Source organism: Haemaphysalis longicornis, unplaced genomic scaffold, assembly GCF_048455015.1.
Source record: "Haemaphysalis longicornis isolate Haplotype H1 unplaced genomic scaffold, Haemaphysalis longicornis Haplotype H1 scaffold_6, whole genome shotgun sequence".
Classification (NCBI taxonomy): Eukaryota; Metazoa; Arthropoda; class Arachnida; order Ixodida; family Ixodidae; genus Haemaphysalis; species Haemaphysalis longicornis.
The window spans coordinates 147,706,074-147,725,600 of NW_027526407.1; the positions used below are offsets into that span (position 1 = coordinate 147,706,074).

General features: G+C 46.2%; 1 protein-coding gene across 1 annotated transcript in view; it reads right to left on the reverse strand.

Moving 5' to 3' along the window:
* Positions 1-19,527, reverse strand: part of LOC144143294 (amine oxidase [flavin-containing] B-like) — a 104,859-nt gene that overhangs the window by 52,681 nt on the left and 32,651 nt on the right. Inside the window, exons 2-5 of the mRNA XM_077675067.1 lie at positions 6,016-6,124; positions 5,167-5,261; positions 1,254-1,391; positions 426-536 (exon numbers count right to left, since the gene is read on the reverse strand). Of these exons, the coding sequence (XP_077531193.1) occupies positions 426-536; positions 1,254-1,391; positions 5,167-5,261; positions 6,016-6,124 (453 nt within the window). The remainder of the gene's footprint in view (positions 1-425; positions 537-1,253; positions 1,392-5,166; positions 5,262-6,015; positions 6,125-19,527) is intronic.

Genomic DNA, 19,527 nt, shown 5'->3' on the forward strand with positions numbered 1-19,527 from the left:
ACACAGTAGTCTACAGATATAGGCTGACTTGCTATTACACTTTAGAGTCCTTTCACTGAATTGTATCCGACAGTCAAATGAGAAACGATTCTGTCCCGTTTCTTCCACTCTCTTTTTATCTCGAACATCTTTGGGCAGCGTCCTTGTCAGTACGTTCGTAAATACAATAATGTAAAATCAAGATTCATTGTGCATTTGCTATACCTTCTTGAAGTAATTTTTATTGATATTTCAACACATTACAGGCAATACGTTCAACGGAGATTCGTGTAAGTACATTCTGCATGTGTAGTTTCACGGCAATCACACTTCATCCTGAACCTAAACGAGCAATAAAATACAATTCGGCAAAATGCACTTGTGTTCGTTTGTTTGACCTAGCTTCCGAATTCATTCAATTACCGCGGGAAGTGGAGTCTACTCACCTCTTTCATCATGTGGTCCATCTTGTGCATGACGTAGTTGATGTCGAACCAAACCAATGGGTTCTGCAAGCCGAAGTTCACCCACGAGCCTTCGTATGGATACGACCTTCCCTAAAGATGTGTAAGGGGACAAACGCTTGCAACCGACCCGCTGCGGTTGCTCAGTGACACAACCAAAGAAAGACACAACTAAAAAATCGCTCTACTCTCCCATCGCGTCTAGCACCAAATTATTGTTCCAAGCTTCTGTTCCCTGTCTTGTTGCCTCGGTTTTTTCACTGTATGAACCAACGCCGTTACGCCGAACCTACCTGTACTCCGGTGCATATCGATTCAATCCTGCATTCTTAATGATACTGCCACCCTCCGAAATTTCCGAACATGTCAGAGCTACCTCTCTTCCTCTTGAAATACCTTACGTCCTGTCAAAACCCTATCTGATACTACAAAAGGGCACAAAAAACCATGACTTAAAACCAAGAGTACACAACACGAGGGGTGAGGAATGTCAATATGAACTAACAGCAGCCGCATTACACACATTTTGAGGTTAGTGCTCGTGCGTTATTTTGCGCTAACTCTTTATGAACCAACCGGGCTTACTTCAAACGTTATTTAGGCTGTGTGCCTTCATAACCAGAAAACGTCCTACGGACATAATGGCCTAATATGAAGAGAACCATTCCTCATGCTCCCCATTCCAGCTAATCTGGCATCTAGCAATGGAATAAATGGTTTACTATCTCTATCCTCCTCTTGTAACAGCTTCCACTCGCAACGACTTATAGCACTATTTTTTCAGTAGTCGCGCAGTGAGGCTGAGCGTACCCCAGAGAAGTTGATTGACTTGAGGCCGTCGAAGATCTTGTACGTCTTCACTCCGACCTCATGTGCCAGGCGAAGGATGTGGTTCTGGGTCGGTCCCACGTACGAGGCACCTTGGTCCACCCAGTCGACAGCAGCGTTCTACATGAGGGATCCGGATGGCAGAAAAAGCATGCACGCCATGTCAATGAAAAAGATGGTTACATTTATATAAAAAGCCAGCAAACCGCACTTGTAGTTTTATTGATTCGACTTTTTATTTGGAATGCAACCGAGCTAAAACTAACTTGTGCAAAAGTTAATTGTTTGTGCGACATAATCTCTGGTGGCTTTAACCAGGCGGTGCTTATGCCGCTAACTGTTAATGTTTATCAAATTATCGTGGTGCTGAACTAATGGGTGGTTTAAACATACTACAATTCTCTTTTCTGTTATCACGCCGACAATTTCTTTCGGGAACGTAACTTTGATAAACAGCATACCCAAGTTGTAACGCCAGCAGTGAAGTGCTCCCTACAAAAATGTAAATTTTCTTTCATATTGTGACGTGATTGATCATAAAGTGAAAACTTCTTAAGTAAGAACAGGTGCTGGCGCTCTCACTTTTATGGCAGTCACAGAAATGTAATTGAAATATCTCCCCGGACCAGCAGCTCTCATTGCCAACCCCCAATTTTCTAGCGCAGCACTAGAGAGATAGTGTTTATCTCATTATCTTTATAATATTTAGCCTTCGTTTTGCTTTGTACTTTTTGTAAGCATTCCCCTCTCGTTTGCCTCTCTCGTTGAGCATATATTTAAGTAAATAAGCAAACAAACTACAAAAAAATCATTCTATCTGCTTATATTAGTGCTTCATCCATCCACAAAGTTGCATCTTTACGTGCCTCCACTGCGAAGCGTATTGGTACACAAGGTCAGACGGGGCCCATTACTGAAGATAATTTTATTTTAAAGGTCATGCCACAATTAAGGGATGACTACCAACAGAATACAGCGCACCTATGAATAGCTACGTAATCGCGTACGTAACAGAAACCAAACGGATCTCTAACCTAAAATCCCAAGTGTGACAACGAAGAGTGGCGTTGCCGGATTCCGTTAATAGTAATAAGATATAGTATTCAAAGACTGGCTGATTTCAATCACGGTGAAGGTATTGGGTTTGTTTTGAGGTTAACTAATCGCAAGCAGCTCTTTTGACCATGAGACAAAGTAACGGAGGCCTTGCGTTCGGGCTAGTTGGTATCAAAAAACGTTCATCTTAAGCGCTGAAAAATACACGGACACCGAAGGCAAGGACAACCGCCACTTCCAACTGAATTGTATTGAATCAGGGTGAAATATATAGAAGCAAAAATACAAGAGATACAGAAAAGGTTACGATTATACAGAGATTGGAATAACGGAATCACTTGCCGCTGTCCCACACGTGCCAGTCATTACCACGACCAGTTCTTTTTTTGCAACGCTGCCTGCTTATCGGTCAAGGCTACTGGTGTCGCGCTGACACACTAGAAATCGCCTAGTCGCATTTCAGCTGCCTCTACTATCTCACGTCTGCGCTGATCAGAGTCGTGAAACAATACCACAGAGTTTTAAGTATGGCTCACACTTGGGGCATTCACCACAGTGAGTATACAGGTTCCCATCCTTCTTTTGTGTACATTATTTTGATGCTCACGTAACCCGGAGTTGACGTACCGTGCCGCATTCCCTACATATACCTTTCCGCAGGCTAACGGAACACGGTACACAACCCCTCTATCGCATTTCACGTACTTGTTTTGGTGTACAACGTTTCAAGCCAGTATGTTCTTTTTGTACAGTACATGTATCTCTGCAGAGCCTCTCGAGCTTTATTGGTGAGGACATTACAACGCGAACGCCAGCCTTCTGCCCTATTTTCTTTAGCCGATGTGCGATACCGTGCAATAGTAGAGATGGTAGAGGCAGCTGAACTGCAACTGGGCGATAGTAGAGATAGTATAGATAGTAAAGATAGTGAGATAGAAGAGGCAGGTGAAATGCTACTAGGCGATTTCAAGTGTGTCAGCACGACATCAGTAGCCTTGTCCGATAAAGAGGCAGCGTTCTTAAAAAAGAACTGGTCGCGGTAATGACAGACACGTGTGGGACAGTGGCAAGCGAGTTCGTTATTTTAATCTGTGTATAATCGTAACCTTTGCTGTATCTCTTGAATTTTCGCTGCTATATATTTCACCGTAGTTCAATAAAATTCAGCTGGAAGTAGCGCTTGTTCTTGTCTTCCGTGTATTTTTCCGTGTATCCGTGTCCGTGTATTTTTCCTTGTGTCTGTGTATTTTTCTGCGCTTAAGATGAACCTAACGGAGCCCGTCCTCCGCTTTTTGAAAAACGAATTGTCGATTTCACAAACGTAGGCGATTGGCCTCGTCGGCGTTGCCTAGCTATTAAAAATCATGAATACATTTATGACTACCATAAATTTCCATGTCTTACATCCTCCTCTCGCGTGGAAAACGTGATGATGGAAGTACCCCGGACATGATGAATGCTTTGCAGACAATGCCGTGAACATCAGATATGAAGAGCGACGCCTAGTTTTGCGGCACTATCTCTGATAGGTACGCCCAAGGACGTCTTCACGGTATCTAAGCTTTGAGGTACTTCAGTAGGAAAAAGAAAACACCTTTTTGTATGGCAAAACGCTTAAATAGTAGAGAATTTACCGCACTAAAAAGATGTCCTAGACTGCGCTGTAATCTGGCAAAAATTTATTCTTGCTGTTCGGAATTTCCTATGCTAGTTCCCCGTTTAAGTGAAGTAAAACACAGCTGCATCCTAATATTTCTTTCCCATGCAATAACCCTACTCCGGAAAAAAAAACCAGAAAATTATTCCATGGTTCCTCTCATTGAATAGCATCTTCCATCATTGTTCGGAATAATAAAAACTCGTTCTTAGTTTGTACTGTTGGAGTGCGGGCATGCTATTTTCTAGTTTAACTGGAAGGAGCACTTTAGGCTTTTGTTTTTTTTACGATTTCCAGTAATGTGTAACTTCTCACGGTTCTTCGGGAGTACGTCTTGCAGCCTTAAATGACAAAATTGGCCGCGTACCCGCTTCTTTCATTGCAAATGTCGACGAAAGACGGCAGTCGTTTATCAAAATTTGCCAAGTAAATGGCTTTTTGCCAAGTAAATATCTCCTATGCTGTTCCGCCCCCGTCGCTCTCCTCCCAAGTTAAACACGCTAGAGGTTTGCTCAACTAAATTTTAATTTACTGCGTTCCACTGCTCCAGGCGGGGGTGCCCGATGCCAGCGCTGCCGTACGGTGGACACGCACATGGGTCGAGCCGTCCTAATTCAACGTTTATACAACCACGTTGCCCTCCTCCAAGTGCGTTCCAAGCGGAACGTGCAACCTATCTAGTGGAACCTTCCGTCGCTGTTTCTGTTTAGTTTCTTAAAATTCCGCCAGAAGCTGTAGTGGCGCTCGCGACAGCAGGGGACGGATTGAATCTCTTTTCTGAAGTGGATGTAGTATTTCATTTTCAATCGCAAAACTGAATTGCTTTATAACAGAACACCGCAAATATCACCTGTCTATTGATTATCTGCCTCATATTTGCGTAATGTGTAGTTCTTGTTAGCCAGTGTTGACAAGTATGAAGATTGCCACCAGACTTAACGTTCAGATTGGGCTGTGGGTATATGAATCTATTGTGCAGCTTTTACTTCACTGGCCGGCTGTCCGAATCGAATCACAGACAGATAGAGAGACAGCCAAACAGACCGCCCAAAATGTCTGCGTTTAAGGAGCCCAAGAAAGACAGTCGTCCTTAAAACAAAGTTGACGCCGTAACTGCCTATGCTTGCAAGTTAGACTGTTATTTCTTTAGCCTTAGCCAACCCACTAAGTGGGTACTGTTACCTTGATGGTGAAAGTTCGTCCTCCAACCCTCTCTCGTGCCTCGAGAACGGTCACTTCGGCGCCGCGCTCCGTGAGTAGCTTAGCCGCCGACAGACCTTGTCCCGCCACCAACAGGGTCACCAGGGAAACGAGACAACCAAAAAACGGTAGTAGTAAGTATGCGCGAAAAATGTCCGCAATAATGAATAAAGACGGCGGGTTTCGACGAGCGGCGTGCGGCTTCACCGCTCACCACCCGTTTCAATTTGGCGCCGCGGCGTCCTGGAAGCAGACGAAGCGCCTCCGTTGCTATAGCGACGGGGCGCATGCGCAGAGAGCAGTGGAAGTGCGATCAAGTGTGAAACATCCCCCTCGCGAGGGGCACGATCAAATGCAGAGCATTTCCGGGGGCGCACGACGTTAAGTAGTTTGCGTTACGTTAATGTTGTTGCACTTGTGGCAACTGCTGACGAGAGAGCGCTCGTCAGCAGTAATTTGAATGAGTCAACGATATAAGGCGCGTTGGTAGCGTCCCATTCTGTGTCGGCTTTGTGGCGCAGTGGGTAGAGCACCATGTACATTGCGTTCCGCCCGCAGGGTCGAGGGATCGAAACCTGGCGCCGGATAGTATTTTCTTTTATATAGTGTAGGGGGAGGGGTGCGGACTACGACTACGGACGTCAACGCGGGTGACATCGTGAGTTACTCAAATGCTCTGCATTTAAAAAAAGAAATTGGCTACAATTCACGCTGTGAAGGTGGTTGGAAAGCAAAGCTTAAAATGACAATTACAACTGCCCATGCGAGATCACTTCAATTCACGCAAGTGGCTGTACAAAGAGTGAAACAAGACATTCTGCCAGCCGTTACCTGGAATTCTCAGGGGCGGCGTCCCGAACGCAGCAGCAGCGTCGGCCACGGCTGGGCGTATTCCCAAAGCATATCCCGTAAAGGACCACGCCGACCACGCCCCCGCCCCCTCCCCACCCAAACCGCGACGTCATGGCGTGACGTCACTTCCTCTTCGTGCGCGACTTCATGCGACGTGGCTTTCTTTTTCTTTCTTTTTTTTATCGTTTTGGGCGGCAGCCGATGGTTTCGCTCCGTGCGCGACGATGGCACTTCGGTACTGGGGAGCTGACGCACATGCGGTAGAACGTAAAGGCCCAACCACATGCAGCGCACTTTCGGCGTTTTCTCCCGTGGCGACGTGAGCTGATGCGCTAGCAACGCCGATGTCTACGCTCGCGTGGTATCAACGTGATGCAGCGCAAAAAAAACCGCGGAAAGCGGCCAGCAGTGATCACGTTTCACGTCCTTCTCGTGCTTTGGGGTCATTCCTTTCAGCAGCAGAGAATAAATTTCTTTTTAACTTGCGGTTACCGGCTGCCTTGAGACAAATTGCAAACTATTTCTGTTCGAAAGCACTTATTCATTTGTGGCTTGCTTGGCTTTCATCGGGGAGTACAGCCGGTAAACGGCTTGTCTATAACACAGCGTTCGTACTATCAGCCCTATCCTGCCCGCCGGAGCGGGATTTGAATAAAACTACTGCGCAATTCTGAAGTCTTAGCCCTTCGCTTTGCCTCCGACATGTTTGGAACGAGTATGTTTCGGGGGTTTTAGGATGTAGCTGGTTGAAGTTGAAATCGCTGTTATAGACAAGCGTTTTACCGGCTGTACCTTGCCGTTTAACCTACAAGTGACATTCGACGGTAACCTTTGTATCAAGGCAGCCCCAAAATTTGCTTTGCTCACACTTTGAATTCATGAAGCTGCAGTTGGTATGTAACATCAAGGTTAAATCAAGTCGCAAGTAAAGTGGCGCTAAGTGCGTCTTCGTTCATTATCCTATATTATTTTGTTCAGATTTGACGGCAATGACACAATTATAAAAACGGATCAACACGTACGCTCGCTTATGTTAACAGCACACGAGTGACCGACGTATGCGTGTGCTTTCGACCGATTGGGAGCAAACGTTCTGCGCTTGGGTACGGAATCCAAAAGACCACCCAAGACCAAAAAAAAAAAACATTTTCGACTTCACTGTAATGATCGAGAGTGTTCGCTTTCAGGAACGTAAACAGTAACCACATGTACGTGGAAAAGCGTCCGCCTGCGCGCGCACTTAGGGCACCCCGCCCAGCGCTAGCTTAACTCGGAACGGGATGGAGGACGAAGTCTGCAGGCGCGCAAGAGAGTGCGGAGAGTGACAAGCGAGAACAGGTATGCAAAGGTTTACTTCGTGCGTCAGCTTCCCAGCGCGTACGTCATGCTCGCGCTCGGAGCGAAACCATCCACCGCCGCGAAGCAACGCGACCACAAAAGACCAAAACAAATTTTTGTCTTCACTTTCATGAAAGTGTTTGCTTTCCGGAACATATAGGTGCGAAAAGGTTAGAGCCCTAACCACATGGACACAAAACCGCGCGTCGCACGAGCGTCGGCGTCGAACGGCAGCAACGCGCAGACACGCAGGAGAGCGCAAGTAACCGCACGAGACCAGTGAAATCACGCGCCAGCCGCCGCGTCGGCGTGCGCTGCTGGACACGTTTGTATTAACCACGCCATTATGTTGAAGCCTTTTAAACTGTTATTGTCGATTGTTGAACTGCAGTTATCAAGACCCTAGCCGTAACAAAAAAAATATTTTCGGGCAAATGTTGACATGCTGCGAAATGTATCTCATTTCATTACCGTCAAATCTGAACAAAATAAGAAAGGAAGATGAAGGAAGATGCACTTAAATAAGAAAGGAAGATGAAGGAAGATGCACTTAGCACAACTTCATTTGCTACTTGATTTAACCGTGATGTTATGTAGCGACTGCAGCTTTATGAATTCTAAGTCTGAGCAAAGCAAATTTCGGGACTGCCTTGATACTGAGGTTACCCGTCGAACGTCACTTGTAGGTTAAACAGAAGGTACTCTAGCCCTCTTTGTTTGCCATGAAAAAAAAGGCGATGAAACCTTCATTGCAAAACAAAAGAAAAAAAACAGGTGTGGCCAAGATTCGAACCGTGGACTTTCAAAACAAAACGCCAGCACCCAAGCGCCCAACCACTCGACCACGCCAGAAGACGAATAAAGTCCCAATAATTTGGTACCCTAACAGAAGCTGCCAGCGAATACTGTCGAGTGATTTGCTTTGCTCGTATTTGGGAGATTTAAGACGTGGTAACGCTTGTTTCTTGCGCACCGATCTTGGAGCCGAGGACAGTAATGCTAGTTCTACAGCTCCCTTATTTCAGTGAAGAAAAGCTTTCACACAAAATCGGTCTCCTCTACGCAAGCCGCGGTAGCAACGAATGAAACGGCATGCGCCGCTAGCATTCTGGCGTTGCTAAGGCTTGGTCGTCACACACCAATCTTGCAGCCAAGCCCCACCATGCTAATGCTACAAACGACGTAGCCAGAGGTCCCCTATTTAACTCAAAAAAGCTATCGCAAATACCCCATCTCCCCGATGAAAGCCAAACAAGCCACAAATGAATGAGCACTTTCGAACAAAAATAGCTTGCAATTTGTCTCAAGGCCACCGATAACCGCAAGTTAAAAATAAATTGATTCTCTACTGCTGAAAGGAACGGTCCCAAAGCACGAGAAGGACGTAAAACCCCACCGCTGCTGCCCGCTTTCCGCTGCTTTCTCGCACTGCGTCGACGCCGATATCCGGCTAGCGTAGACACCGGCGTTTCTCAAGCGTCAGCTCGCGTCACCACGAGAGAAAACGCCTAAAGTACGCTAGATGTGGTTGGGCCTCAAACAGCGACGTCACGCTGTGACGTCGCTGTTGGGGGGGGGGTGGGGGGTGTGGGAGAGGTGGCGTGGTCGGCGTGGTCCCTTATGGTTATGCTTTGTGAATACGTGGCCGGGCTAGAGCGGCGGACGCCGCCGCTGAATCCCGGCCTTGAGTCGGGATAAAGGAAACGGAGAGGAGCGTCTTTCGAAGGGTGAGACAGCGAAACCTAGCCATCCGCGGTGGTGTAGCTTGATGCTACACCACCGCGCGACACAAGCGAACACACCGAAAGAATCCGGCATGTGAGCTTAGTGATTACAATTTATACAGATTTAAAGAAAATATTTTCGTAATTTTGACAATTGCGAGAAAGCTGACAGAACTTTTATAAACGCTATTTATCAGAACCAGTTGCTCCATTCATTTTTTAAATACCTGTTAAAACACAACCGTATCGGTACTCAGCAATTTAGAAAGTGCAGTCCTATTCGTGACAAGCAGTGCCCTAAAGGTGGCGTTTCTCTAGCGGCCAGATGTCTGTATCTGGTCTCTATATTTTTATTTCCGGCCCTGGAAACCAATCCTTAACGTATCTTTGCCGTACGACGATGTAATTCCATCGGGTCCGGGTTACGCAGGCCGTGCTGTCGAGTGAGTTAATCAAGCCGTTCGAAGGAAGTGCGCAATGGACACGAAGCAACGCCAAATACACGCCCAAACAGTTGTCGCCAAAGCCGACGACAAAGCCGACGACGCGACCGCCGAGGTGAGCAGCTCCGGCGCGCGGGGAACGCTGGGTAAATTCGCCGCAACATCTACTGTGTGTTCTGCGACTGAAACCCTCCACCCGCCACCTTCCGCCGCCGCGTCCGTCGCGTTGGGAGTTGTCCCGCACGCCGCGAAAAAACAATTGGCTGGTAGAGGTAGAAGGCTTCGCTTTAAAACAATCAAGCTCCGTTCTGATAGGAAAGATGATTAAAACGCGAAGCTTTCTCCCATGCAACCTGAGTCAAAGATAAAGCCTAAAATCCGAACTGCTTCTACCATGCCGAAATTGCTCTTGCCAGTAGAAAATGAGTGGGGTGGCACTATGAAATGTTCTTGCCGCTTTGTCGCAATCCTACGTGGTATCCTCGCATGGGAATCCAACATTCAGACAGTGATTGTTATACAGTACGAGGGTATTTTTTGAAAGGGTTGCTTATTGTGAGAAGAGCATAAAATTATGCCTGAAGAACCTGAGTGGGTACGTATTCTGGATGCGCCAAGGCTGTTTCAGTAGTTCTACGCCACCCAGTTCAACCGCCTTGAGGCTGGAGTTTCTACGTTGTGTACTGTTCACTTCGTTTTCATTTGCCGCCAAGCAGGAAACAAAGAAAAAAAAATCACGCATTTCCACGAAGTCAATCATGACGAGTGGGTGAACCACTGGGTATCGTTCTTACCGTGAATCACCCGTTACAGTGCGTACTGCTGCTATGATGATTTAATCCAATCCAATCCAATTCATTTCAAATCCAGTTCAATCCTGTCCAATCCAATTCATCCAATGCTCCTCACGCATGCGGATCACGGCTCTCCAGGACCTCTCTCTCTTTCTGTCCCCCCCTCTCTGTCTAACCTTTTGTGAACCTTGCATTTTGTTGTTGTTGCCCTTTTGTGAACCTTTTGTTTAGAGATGTTTCCATTTACACGGTGCTGTGCCGTGAGTACGGACGCCGGACGCCGGACAAGACTCGGCCTTAAGGTGCTTCGCCCCTAGAAGTGGCGGAATGGAGTGATCGCATGGACGACGGCTTCCTAATACGAGGAACTCAGGTTCTATTCCGACCACTGAATGTGTTTCTTCTTGAGGCGCTTGATGTGCTATTTTTGGACACTTATTGAGTAAAGTTGGCTTTCCTGCTGTGCGTTTTCGCAGTGCGATCTACACTGCAAGTAATGCATGCAACGTTTTTCTTTAGGACACCACTTTCATGGTTTCGTTGACGAAAGGTGGGAAGATGGAAAAGGGTGTTGATGGAGCCCCCCAGCCGGACAACCGGACGCAAGAGCCGAGGTGGCATGTACAGGCGTGGACTTTATATTCCGGACCAGGTGAGCGCGTGGCAAAAGCCACCGGTGCGTAATCTGGAGGCCTGGTGCCTGTTGTCGAGACCAGCGCCCCGTGCATGCTCGTCCTTTGTTACTCGCAGGCGCGCTGATTTTTTCGCTTCCTGCAGCGGTGTTAGGATGGTCACTGAAGCACCGCACAGCAACGCCTTTGTATAGCATTCCTTTCATTTTGATGGCACATTTGCGCCCTGATTTGACGATTTCGCCGGCTTCGGGGCAGCTCCTCCTTGCCTCCCGAGGAACACTTGACCAGGATGTTTTGTATTTTAGTTTTGTTTTGTGCGTTATATATTTAACACGGCGAGACTAGCGGCTTGCGAATGGCGTCGCCGAATGACGCGTGTATGACGCACAATTACTGGTTGCCCCGCTATCGACCACAAAATGCCAGCGAGATGAATTGCGAACCTTTATTGATCATGTTTATTTTGTATCTACTTGACCACTGAACTTATCTCTCAGCTTGCTTTCCGTGACGGATAAAATAGGAGATTTGCAAGACTCATAAAAGAAATTATTTACGTTTTTGGGGGGCTTTCTTTCTTACATTAAAATGATCCAAAAACATACTCATATAAATTGTCGCTCCACTCTGCACGTCGCCCTTCGTCAAAATGGCCCCTCGCTTTCCAATCGAAGAACTGCAAGAGAATATTTGCTACTTTTAGCCATAAGAATAGTCGCTACTTTGGGATTTCCGAATGTTTTTGCCAGTATGAAAGAGATATTCAAACGCTGCAGCAACAATGAGCTTGTCCTTCTCTTCTGTTGTGGAAATGGTCCTTCCGCTCCGCTGGGCCTCGGCAATCCGGCCTTGTTCATTCCTGTAGACTTGAACTGCTCGTCTAAGAGCACCCCCCAGCCTATTAAAACACCGGCAAGTTTTTCTTTGAGGAACGCCTTCTAATAAGTAGCGAATAATCTTTCGCCATGCTTCGATTGGAACACAAGGTGCCATTTTGAGGAAAGGCGACGTGCAGCGCCGACAGACGATTTATATGAGTGTGTTTTTGAAGCATTTGAAACAATGAAATTTGAAACAATGAAACCGAAAAACAACAGCGTAGCGCCCGTGCTACGCTGCTGCGACAACTTATTTCGCTTCCGCTGCGGGCGCCGTGCCGCCGGCTCCGTTCGCTGTTCGAGCTTCATGGACACTATTTACGAAATCACCTACCACAAACGAGTAGCAGGGCCTAATTCGCAATAACGAGTCCAGAGGTGGCCTCTTTGTGTTCTGCGCGTGCAGTGTTGCACGATGTCCATTATTACTAGCGCCACCCCCGCTAATTCGAACTCCGCTTAATCCGAACAATTTTATGGTCCCCTTCCAGTTTCAAATAACGAGCTTTTACTGTATTTTGTTTTGATGTGTCAGAGATGGCTATCAGAACACCATGTCTTCGACACACACACTCACACACACGCACAAACAAGCGCACACACACGCATGCACACACACACACGCACGCACACACACACACACACACACACACACACTCACACACACACACGCACGCACACACACACACACACCACAAGCACACCACACAAACACGCACGCACGCACGCAAACACACACACACAAACACACACGCACACACACACACACACACACACACTAGAGTACTTGGACAGCCTGAAGTTTCCGGACCTGTGTCCAGGCGCGGCGACGGACTCTGTATGGGGCCCAGACAGTCACACAGCAAATGAGTTTGCGTAGCTCCTGCAACAATTTCTGAGCAGGGAAAAGCACTAGTTAGGACACTACACTTACGAGGTAAAAAAACACACGTACGGTCTCTGGTGCAGCCTCCTCGTAAGGGCAGAGTCCTTACCCTGCTCTGGTTTTCACTTTTCAAAAATTATTGAACCACTGGCCCAGAAATCCTCCTTGATCAACTGTTCTTTCTGCGGTACGTTCCTGCTAACAGAGTGTACCCCGAACTATGAAAGTTCTTTTTAATTATGTTCTCGAGGTTAAAAAAATTCTGTCACCTTCACAATTGACATGCAGGCACTGAGGAAACGCGGAACTGGTGGTCGTCAAAGCTTTAATGTTGCTTTATGTAGGTCTGCCGCTGTCCTAAATAAAGATGGTTAGAAAGCAAAACTTTCGCCCATGCAAACAGAGTTAAATCGAAGTCCATAATTTCCCCTTATAAAGTACGAAATCCAAACTGCCAAAGTCCACTTGAACGCAGCCAAAGTCCAAAAACAACACCCTAGCTATGGACCCAAAGGAAACACTATGCGTCTTTTATGCTATAATGCTATAGTTGCCTATTGTCTTCAGGGCCTCTTTAAAGTGTCCCAGGACAACTAAAGCTCTTGACAAAATGACCGATGGGTATGCGACTTGATAAACCGTTTATAAGCGAACGTAGCTCTTACAAATGTATTACAACCATCATTATATGGCCTCATGCCTTCTGCACAGGTTCCACACCGCGTAGCGTTATCGCGATTGCCCCTTTTGGCTTACTTGACTAGCCTTGTACTAAGTTGGTATGTTGGTACCTTCCTTTCCAGCATCTTACTCTGAGTCACATGTGAGTGAAGCCTCAGTAAAAGCGGACACGAAGAACTAGAAGCGAGTGGAAAGGAGGGAGCCGAAGATTAGAGAGAGGGGGGGTGGGGAGCGAAGGGTGTGCCGCTAATTTAATTTGTCGGGAAAAACATGTGATCCGGAGTAATGGGAGAGGTCCGCCCATATATAGCGTGAATCCAAATTTTGTTTAAAATTTGAATTATTGTTACCGTGTAAGCACGCCCAAAAAACTATTTCTGGCAGTTTTTTCTAACCACACTTGAAGTTTGGAAGAGTAGTGAAGGCTCCCTCTAGTGGTCAGGTATCAAGATTTCACCTCCAGGAAGAGATGGAATGAAATTCTCGTAATGTTGGCCAAAGGACGGGTTCCGAATCAGTTTTTCGGCATGCTCCTTCCCCAAATTTATTTGTTTTTTAACTCTTGGAGAGAAACGAGCAGCAAAAGAGACTAATACGACACATGCTCGCTCTTGCACAACTTCGCTTGGATCTCCCGTCTAATATAAAATGTATCATGTGAAAGGCCACCCCTGATAAGATGAACTGACACTATATATCACTCACGCGCCTCGGCATGAAGTATCCCAGGCGGCTTAAAAATAAAACGGAGCAAGTGAGCGGCGCGGACGACCATTGGCGCAATACCTCAAAACACAGCACCTGCTCTCAAGATAGCCGAGTACGAATGCTGGTGCTTCGCTAGTCAGTGCGTGTCGGTTTTCTGGATTTCAGTCGCAACGCATAGTTTGTATCGAAAGCAGCACCCGACGGTGCCTCACGCGGGAATTCGAGCGAGCAGCACGATTCATGGCAGCGTACGGGATGCGCTGAAGCTGTAGTACCGCGCAGCTCTCATATCTGCTCGGCAGGCACCACTTTAGTTGGTAAGGGCCTCTGCCGAGCACCCCACACCACCAACCGCGTAACGCCCTGCATCTAAATGAAAAAGCATCACTGGCGTAGTAAACGAATTTAATCCTTTTGATAGCAGAGATGGAAATAACCGGTCACAGTAATTTTCATTTGACTGATTGATTGATTGTAGGGTTTAACGCACCGACGCAATGCAGGCGATGAGGCGCGCCGTAGTGGAGGGCTCCAGATTAATTTTGACCACCTGGGGATCTTTAATGTGCGCAGAAGTCTCGTTCACAAGGGCGTGTTCGCTTGTCGCCTCCATCAGAAAAGCGGCCGCCGCGGCCAGGAATCGAGCCCGCCACCTCGTGCTCAGCAGCGCAACGCCTTAGCCACTGAGCCACAGCGGGAGTTCGGTCACAGTAATTTTAAAGCGAAGCTTTTATCGTTGGTGTCAACGGAAAACACCCTAACACAATAAATTGCATATTAATATTAAAAATTACAATATTTTGCTAAAGAAGCCAGCTTATAATGTATAGAAGTGGTGCAGTTATGCTTTACTATAGGTGTCTCTTCAGTTGCACAGTGACTGGCAATCGCTCAATCACGCATGGAGATGTATCATCGAGTTGCTCCAACTGCAATCCAATTGCTCCAGATGCTCCAACTGCTCTGTTATAATCAATGATTATAACCGAGCTGCGGACATATAGTTTTGTACTATTATATACTAGAGCGATATCTGGCGCCACCTTGTTGGGGAGCCGCGCTTCAGCGAGCGTTCCGTCATGTACCAGGCTGGAATGTTCCACTTGTCCTTGGCATGGCTCATGAACAGGCTGAGAAGTTGGCTCTAGCTGCAAACAGGCAACAATATTAGTGTAGAAGTGCAACAAGGTCGAGAACTGGGCCAGTTGGTATACATTCATTCTGAGGGGGCAGCGCAAACTGACAGGACAAAGGGAGGACGCAACACGAGCGCTTACTAACAACTGAAGTTTTTGTTAGAAAATGGAAGAACATATAAAGAAGCCTGCGTACTAACACCCCGTGACATAGGCCATGCGCACAACACTCTTGCACACACTGAAAGTTGATGCTCATGCGCGATCAAGGTAATCAACTTCACAATCCAGCAAGCACACCGAGGGAGAACTAATGCAGTCATCACCATTCTTTTTGATAAAGAAGGCTTCGGATATCTCCCTTGTGCGCGCGTCTTTGTGTGAAAACAAAGACGCGCAATAGTTTATTGCAACATATGTTGCACCAATGCGCGCAATGGTTTTGAAAGCACCATCGCTAGGAAGGTGCTTTCAAAACTGAAAAATTCTGGAAGGTGCACTCAGTCAAAGGATAAGCCACAGCGGTTTGCGGTTATTCCGTACATTCACGCTCTTTCGCACAGGGTTAAAAAGATAGCCGGGAGATTTAATGTTGACGTTCTTTTCTCCGCCAAAAATAAGCTAGAAAATCTTTGTCCCGCAATTGACAAGAAGGCGGAACGAAAAAGTAAGGCTGTGCAAAAGGGGTGTGGCGTAAATCACCGATCACAATTTGTTGAGTGCAGAAGTAACGTCGTGTACTGCATTCCCTTGTCGTGCGATAAGATATACATCGGACAGACGGGGAGATGCATAAATGAACGTTTGCGGGAACATCGCAACTCTGTAAAGCGCACACCTTCTGATGTAAAGGGCAAGCCTTCCGATGTAAAGGGCCAGCCTTCGTCCCATCTCTCGTCACATTGTTCTTAGTGTAGAAGGTTCATGAAATTTCTTTTGGTATTATAAAATTGAACATTAAAAAATTCATGTACGATGAACAAGAAAAAAAATAGTACCATTTTTTTTATTTATTTTGGCTTCGAGGTTAAAACCAAGCCATGTGGATAGCTAAGCCAAGTAGGAGAGGAGCGTCGCTAGCGGCAATGGCGCCGCCTACGGCGGCCCGCTTCTACAACGACAGATTTCCCTCTAGTATATATTATTATGATACTCTGTGGCTCCGGATGAAGATATAATCTCCAAGCTGGCCATGAAGAATTACGCGGCTTGGGCATATGCGGCATACTGTGGGCCGCCGTTAAAATCTTGTCGTGAGGCTCGGCCTGCGTACAAGGCGCCGCCGGGTTTCTTATTCCACAGAAACGAGGCGCTGCCGCCGGGATAAATAAAATCAACCTGCTCAGTGAAATTTCTTGCCCTCAGTCGCGGCGACGGCTTCCGCAATTAGCAAGCTGTTACGTAACATCACGTCACTTTTACAAAGGTTTGAGTTGCTAATATGTGCCCGAAGCGTTTCCCTCAACTGTTTGAATTACACCACGTCTTCTCAGCAAATCACAGAAATGGTGGTATCCACGTGGCATATTGTAGTTTATTAGCAAAGAAACTTCTACGTTGTCATGCTTGCTGTATTGCGTCTAGTTTTTCATTACCAGCCGAGAATTATGCGCTTTCAGTAAGAAAAATAAGGCGAAGTTTAAGACTGGGTATACCAAGTTCAATGAAATGCCAGACTGACGAAAGCACACACAATGCATTTGTCAGCCGGAAGCACGTGACCGAAAGTGTGAAGCCAATCAGACAAGCCTGTCGGCGGATTCACAATTTACAGCGGATTCCCAGAGTCGGGATCACTGCCCGCAGTGGCTGACTTGCAAAACACCCCTATGCGAACACAGCTAACTCGACAGTAGGCACTGACTGGTTCAGCAGGTGGGACGCAGGTAGTTTTAACTACGTCCATTTTATTTTTTGATCGCCTGCAGATACATATCTTTTAGACTCAATATTTTTGAGTGATACGGCGTGGTCTTATAAAGGAGTTCTTTTCACAGCGTCATCTGTCACTGAAAAGTATGCTGTAATTTATGACCTCAAGGAAAAGCTAGTACTTGACCGTCCGGTGGCGACAGAGAATATAGATAAGTGCGTCCTCGCAGACGGTTAGCTAGGACGCGTGAAATGTTTACCTTGTTTGTTTAGAAAGAGACCATGCTGCTGTCTCCGAAATGCACAGCTCACTGATACATGGTTATTTTCGCATCGATTGTGGGCAAAAGATTTTCTGTTACTTGTGCAAAACAATTAATTTTTTTCTCGCGATTGCAAAAGAACATTTCAATCAAAATTTACATCTGTTTCTTCACACAAAATACCCATTGGTATAGGACGAATAGGACGAATAGGACTTACATTTGCATGTTCCTAACTGCAAGAAGTCAAAGCATGTCTTTTCATGAAATACAAGTTCGTTTAATTCATATTTTCGGTACTTGTCTAGCTTGAGAAAGAATGTTAGTCACTGTTTGAAGCAGGCTGTAAATTCAGAAAGCTTATGGATTACATTGCCCTGAGTGCGTACGTATACACAGAACGTTTCAGACTTGATTTCGTTGTAAAGCGAGAAGATTTCCGATTTTTCTGTCTATAATTCGTTGGCGCCATGGCCTTGGATGGCGATGCTGCCGCATAATATTTGCTAAACCTGGTAAGTTTTACGTCTTTTTAATCATTTCTGCTTCTTGTATCACAAATGTTTCACTATTTCTTTATGTCACTCCTTGAGTTACACGTACCCATCATTTCGTAATTCCGTACCGAATGGACAGCTGCTTTTTATAGTACACTTTCGAGTAGAATCCATTTATGTTCACTTGTGGTAACGTATTGTGTTGCCTCTGAACTTCTGCTTTTCGATTTTATGTACACTGGTGATGCGGGAGAATATTTATCCCGGTGAATGCATGTGTTTACTCCAAGGACAAAATGGGCCAAGCAGGGAGGGTTTTACAGAAATAAATAGTATCCTTGATGCGGGCACCTGTTTCCTTTCATCTGAATGATTACATAATTACTTGTGAATGTGATTATTGTGATGTGTGTAAGTCACCGCCGTTATAACAGCCCTTGAGTTTAACATCCGTTATAACGGCCTTTCCCAGCACAAGTGATGGCGATGTGGTATCTACACTGCCACTTCCCGGAGAAAAATGTACACATCAAAATTTACATCTTGAGCCCGTGCATGAACCCAAAGGAATAGACACACTCGTGTTTCTTGAGCAGGTCTGAATGTGGCCTTACTGAGATCTTTTCACGCTTGTTTCAGCGTAGAAGCAGTGTCAGAGCTCCAGCCAACACTGGCAAGTGCGTTCACCACAGCAAGACTTTCATCCAGATTTCGATAGGTTTTCCTTACCTTCGTCGCGCTGCGATATACGCGGTTATGAAATGCAAGAAAATGATCTCTCTACTCATGAGATAAAAGGATCATGCCACAAAGCGTCTCTTGCTATCGCTCAAGATGATAACGGCGGGGATTGTTTGAAAATGTTTCAAGGGGAGATTTATCAGTTTTCTCTTGGCGCGCCAAAATGTTAGAAGCGTTATCTAAGTGCTTTGAAGGGCTGCTTGGCAGAAGATAAGGAAGCGTCCACAGCTTTCCTAAAACGGACGACGATAGTAAAACCATGGCAGAAAATGGGTATTTCACGAAGAGCAAGGACTGCCTTGGACATTACACTACTTCGATAAGCTACTTCGGAAAAATGTAAACAGATTGTTCATAATGTGTATTCGAAAGTGACCACCATATATATGTATAAAACTGAAAGTTCATATAGCTAAGGAAACTAGTTGAGCAACGGGCTCAGCTTCGAAGTGCGCCGAGAGTAAGCATTTGCCTTCAACGTAAGCTGCGTGAAAGTATTTCGCACTGCAGGGATTAACTTCGGGAAAAATCACTTCCGATGGAAATGCGATCACCCGTAAAGCTTCACTTTGGGCTCACCAATCATATACCAAAACCACTTATCTACACGGCCAAAGACTGAAGTAAGATTTCAGAATCAGTGTCATAAGCTTCGTACTGCATTGCTTTTCTAAGTCCAAACAGTCTTCCGGTTATGTGCTGCTCCTCTGCAAAGGTCGTCAGAAGGCGAGTCTTTTGTTGCCGCTGTCATGTAACTCATTCGGATTGCCCTGGTTTGTTGCGCTGCACTCTTTCGTACTACTGCAGCGACCCTAACGCAGTAGGTGGTTTTCAAAAGAATGTTTCCGTACACCCTCCCTTCTTTTCCATCCCCTTCCACCGAGCACTGGACCGG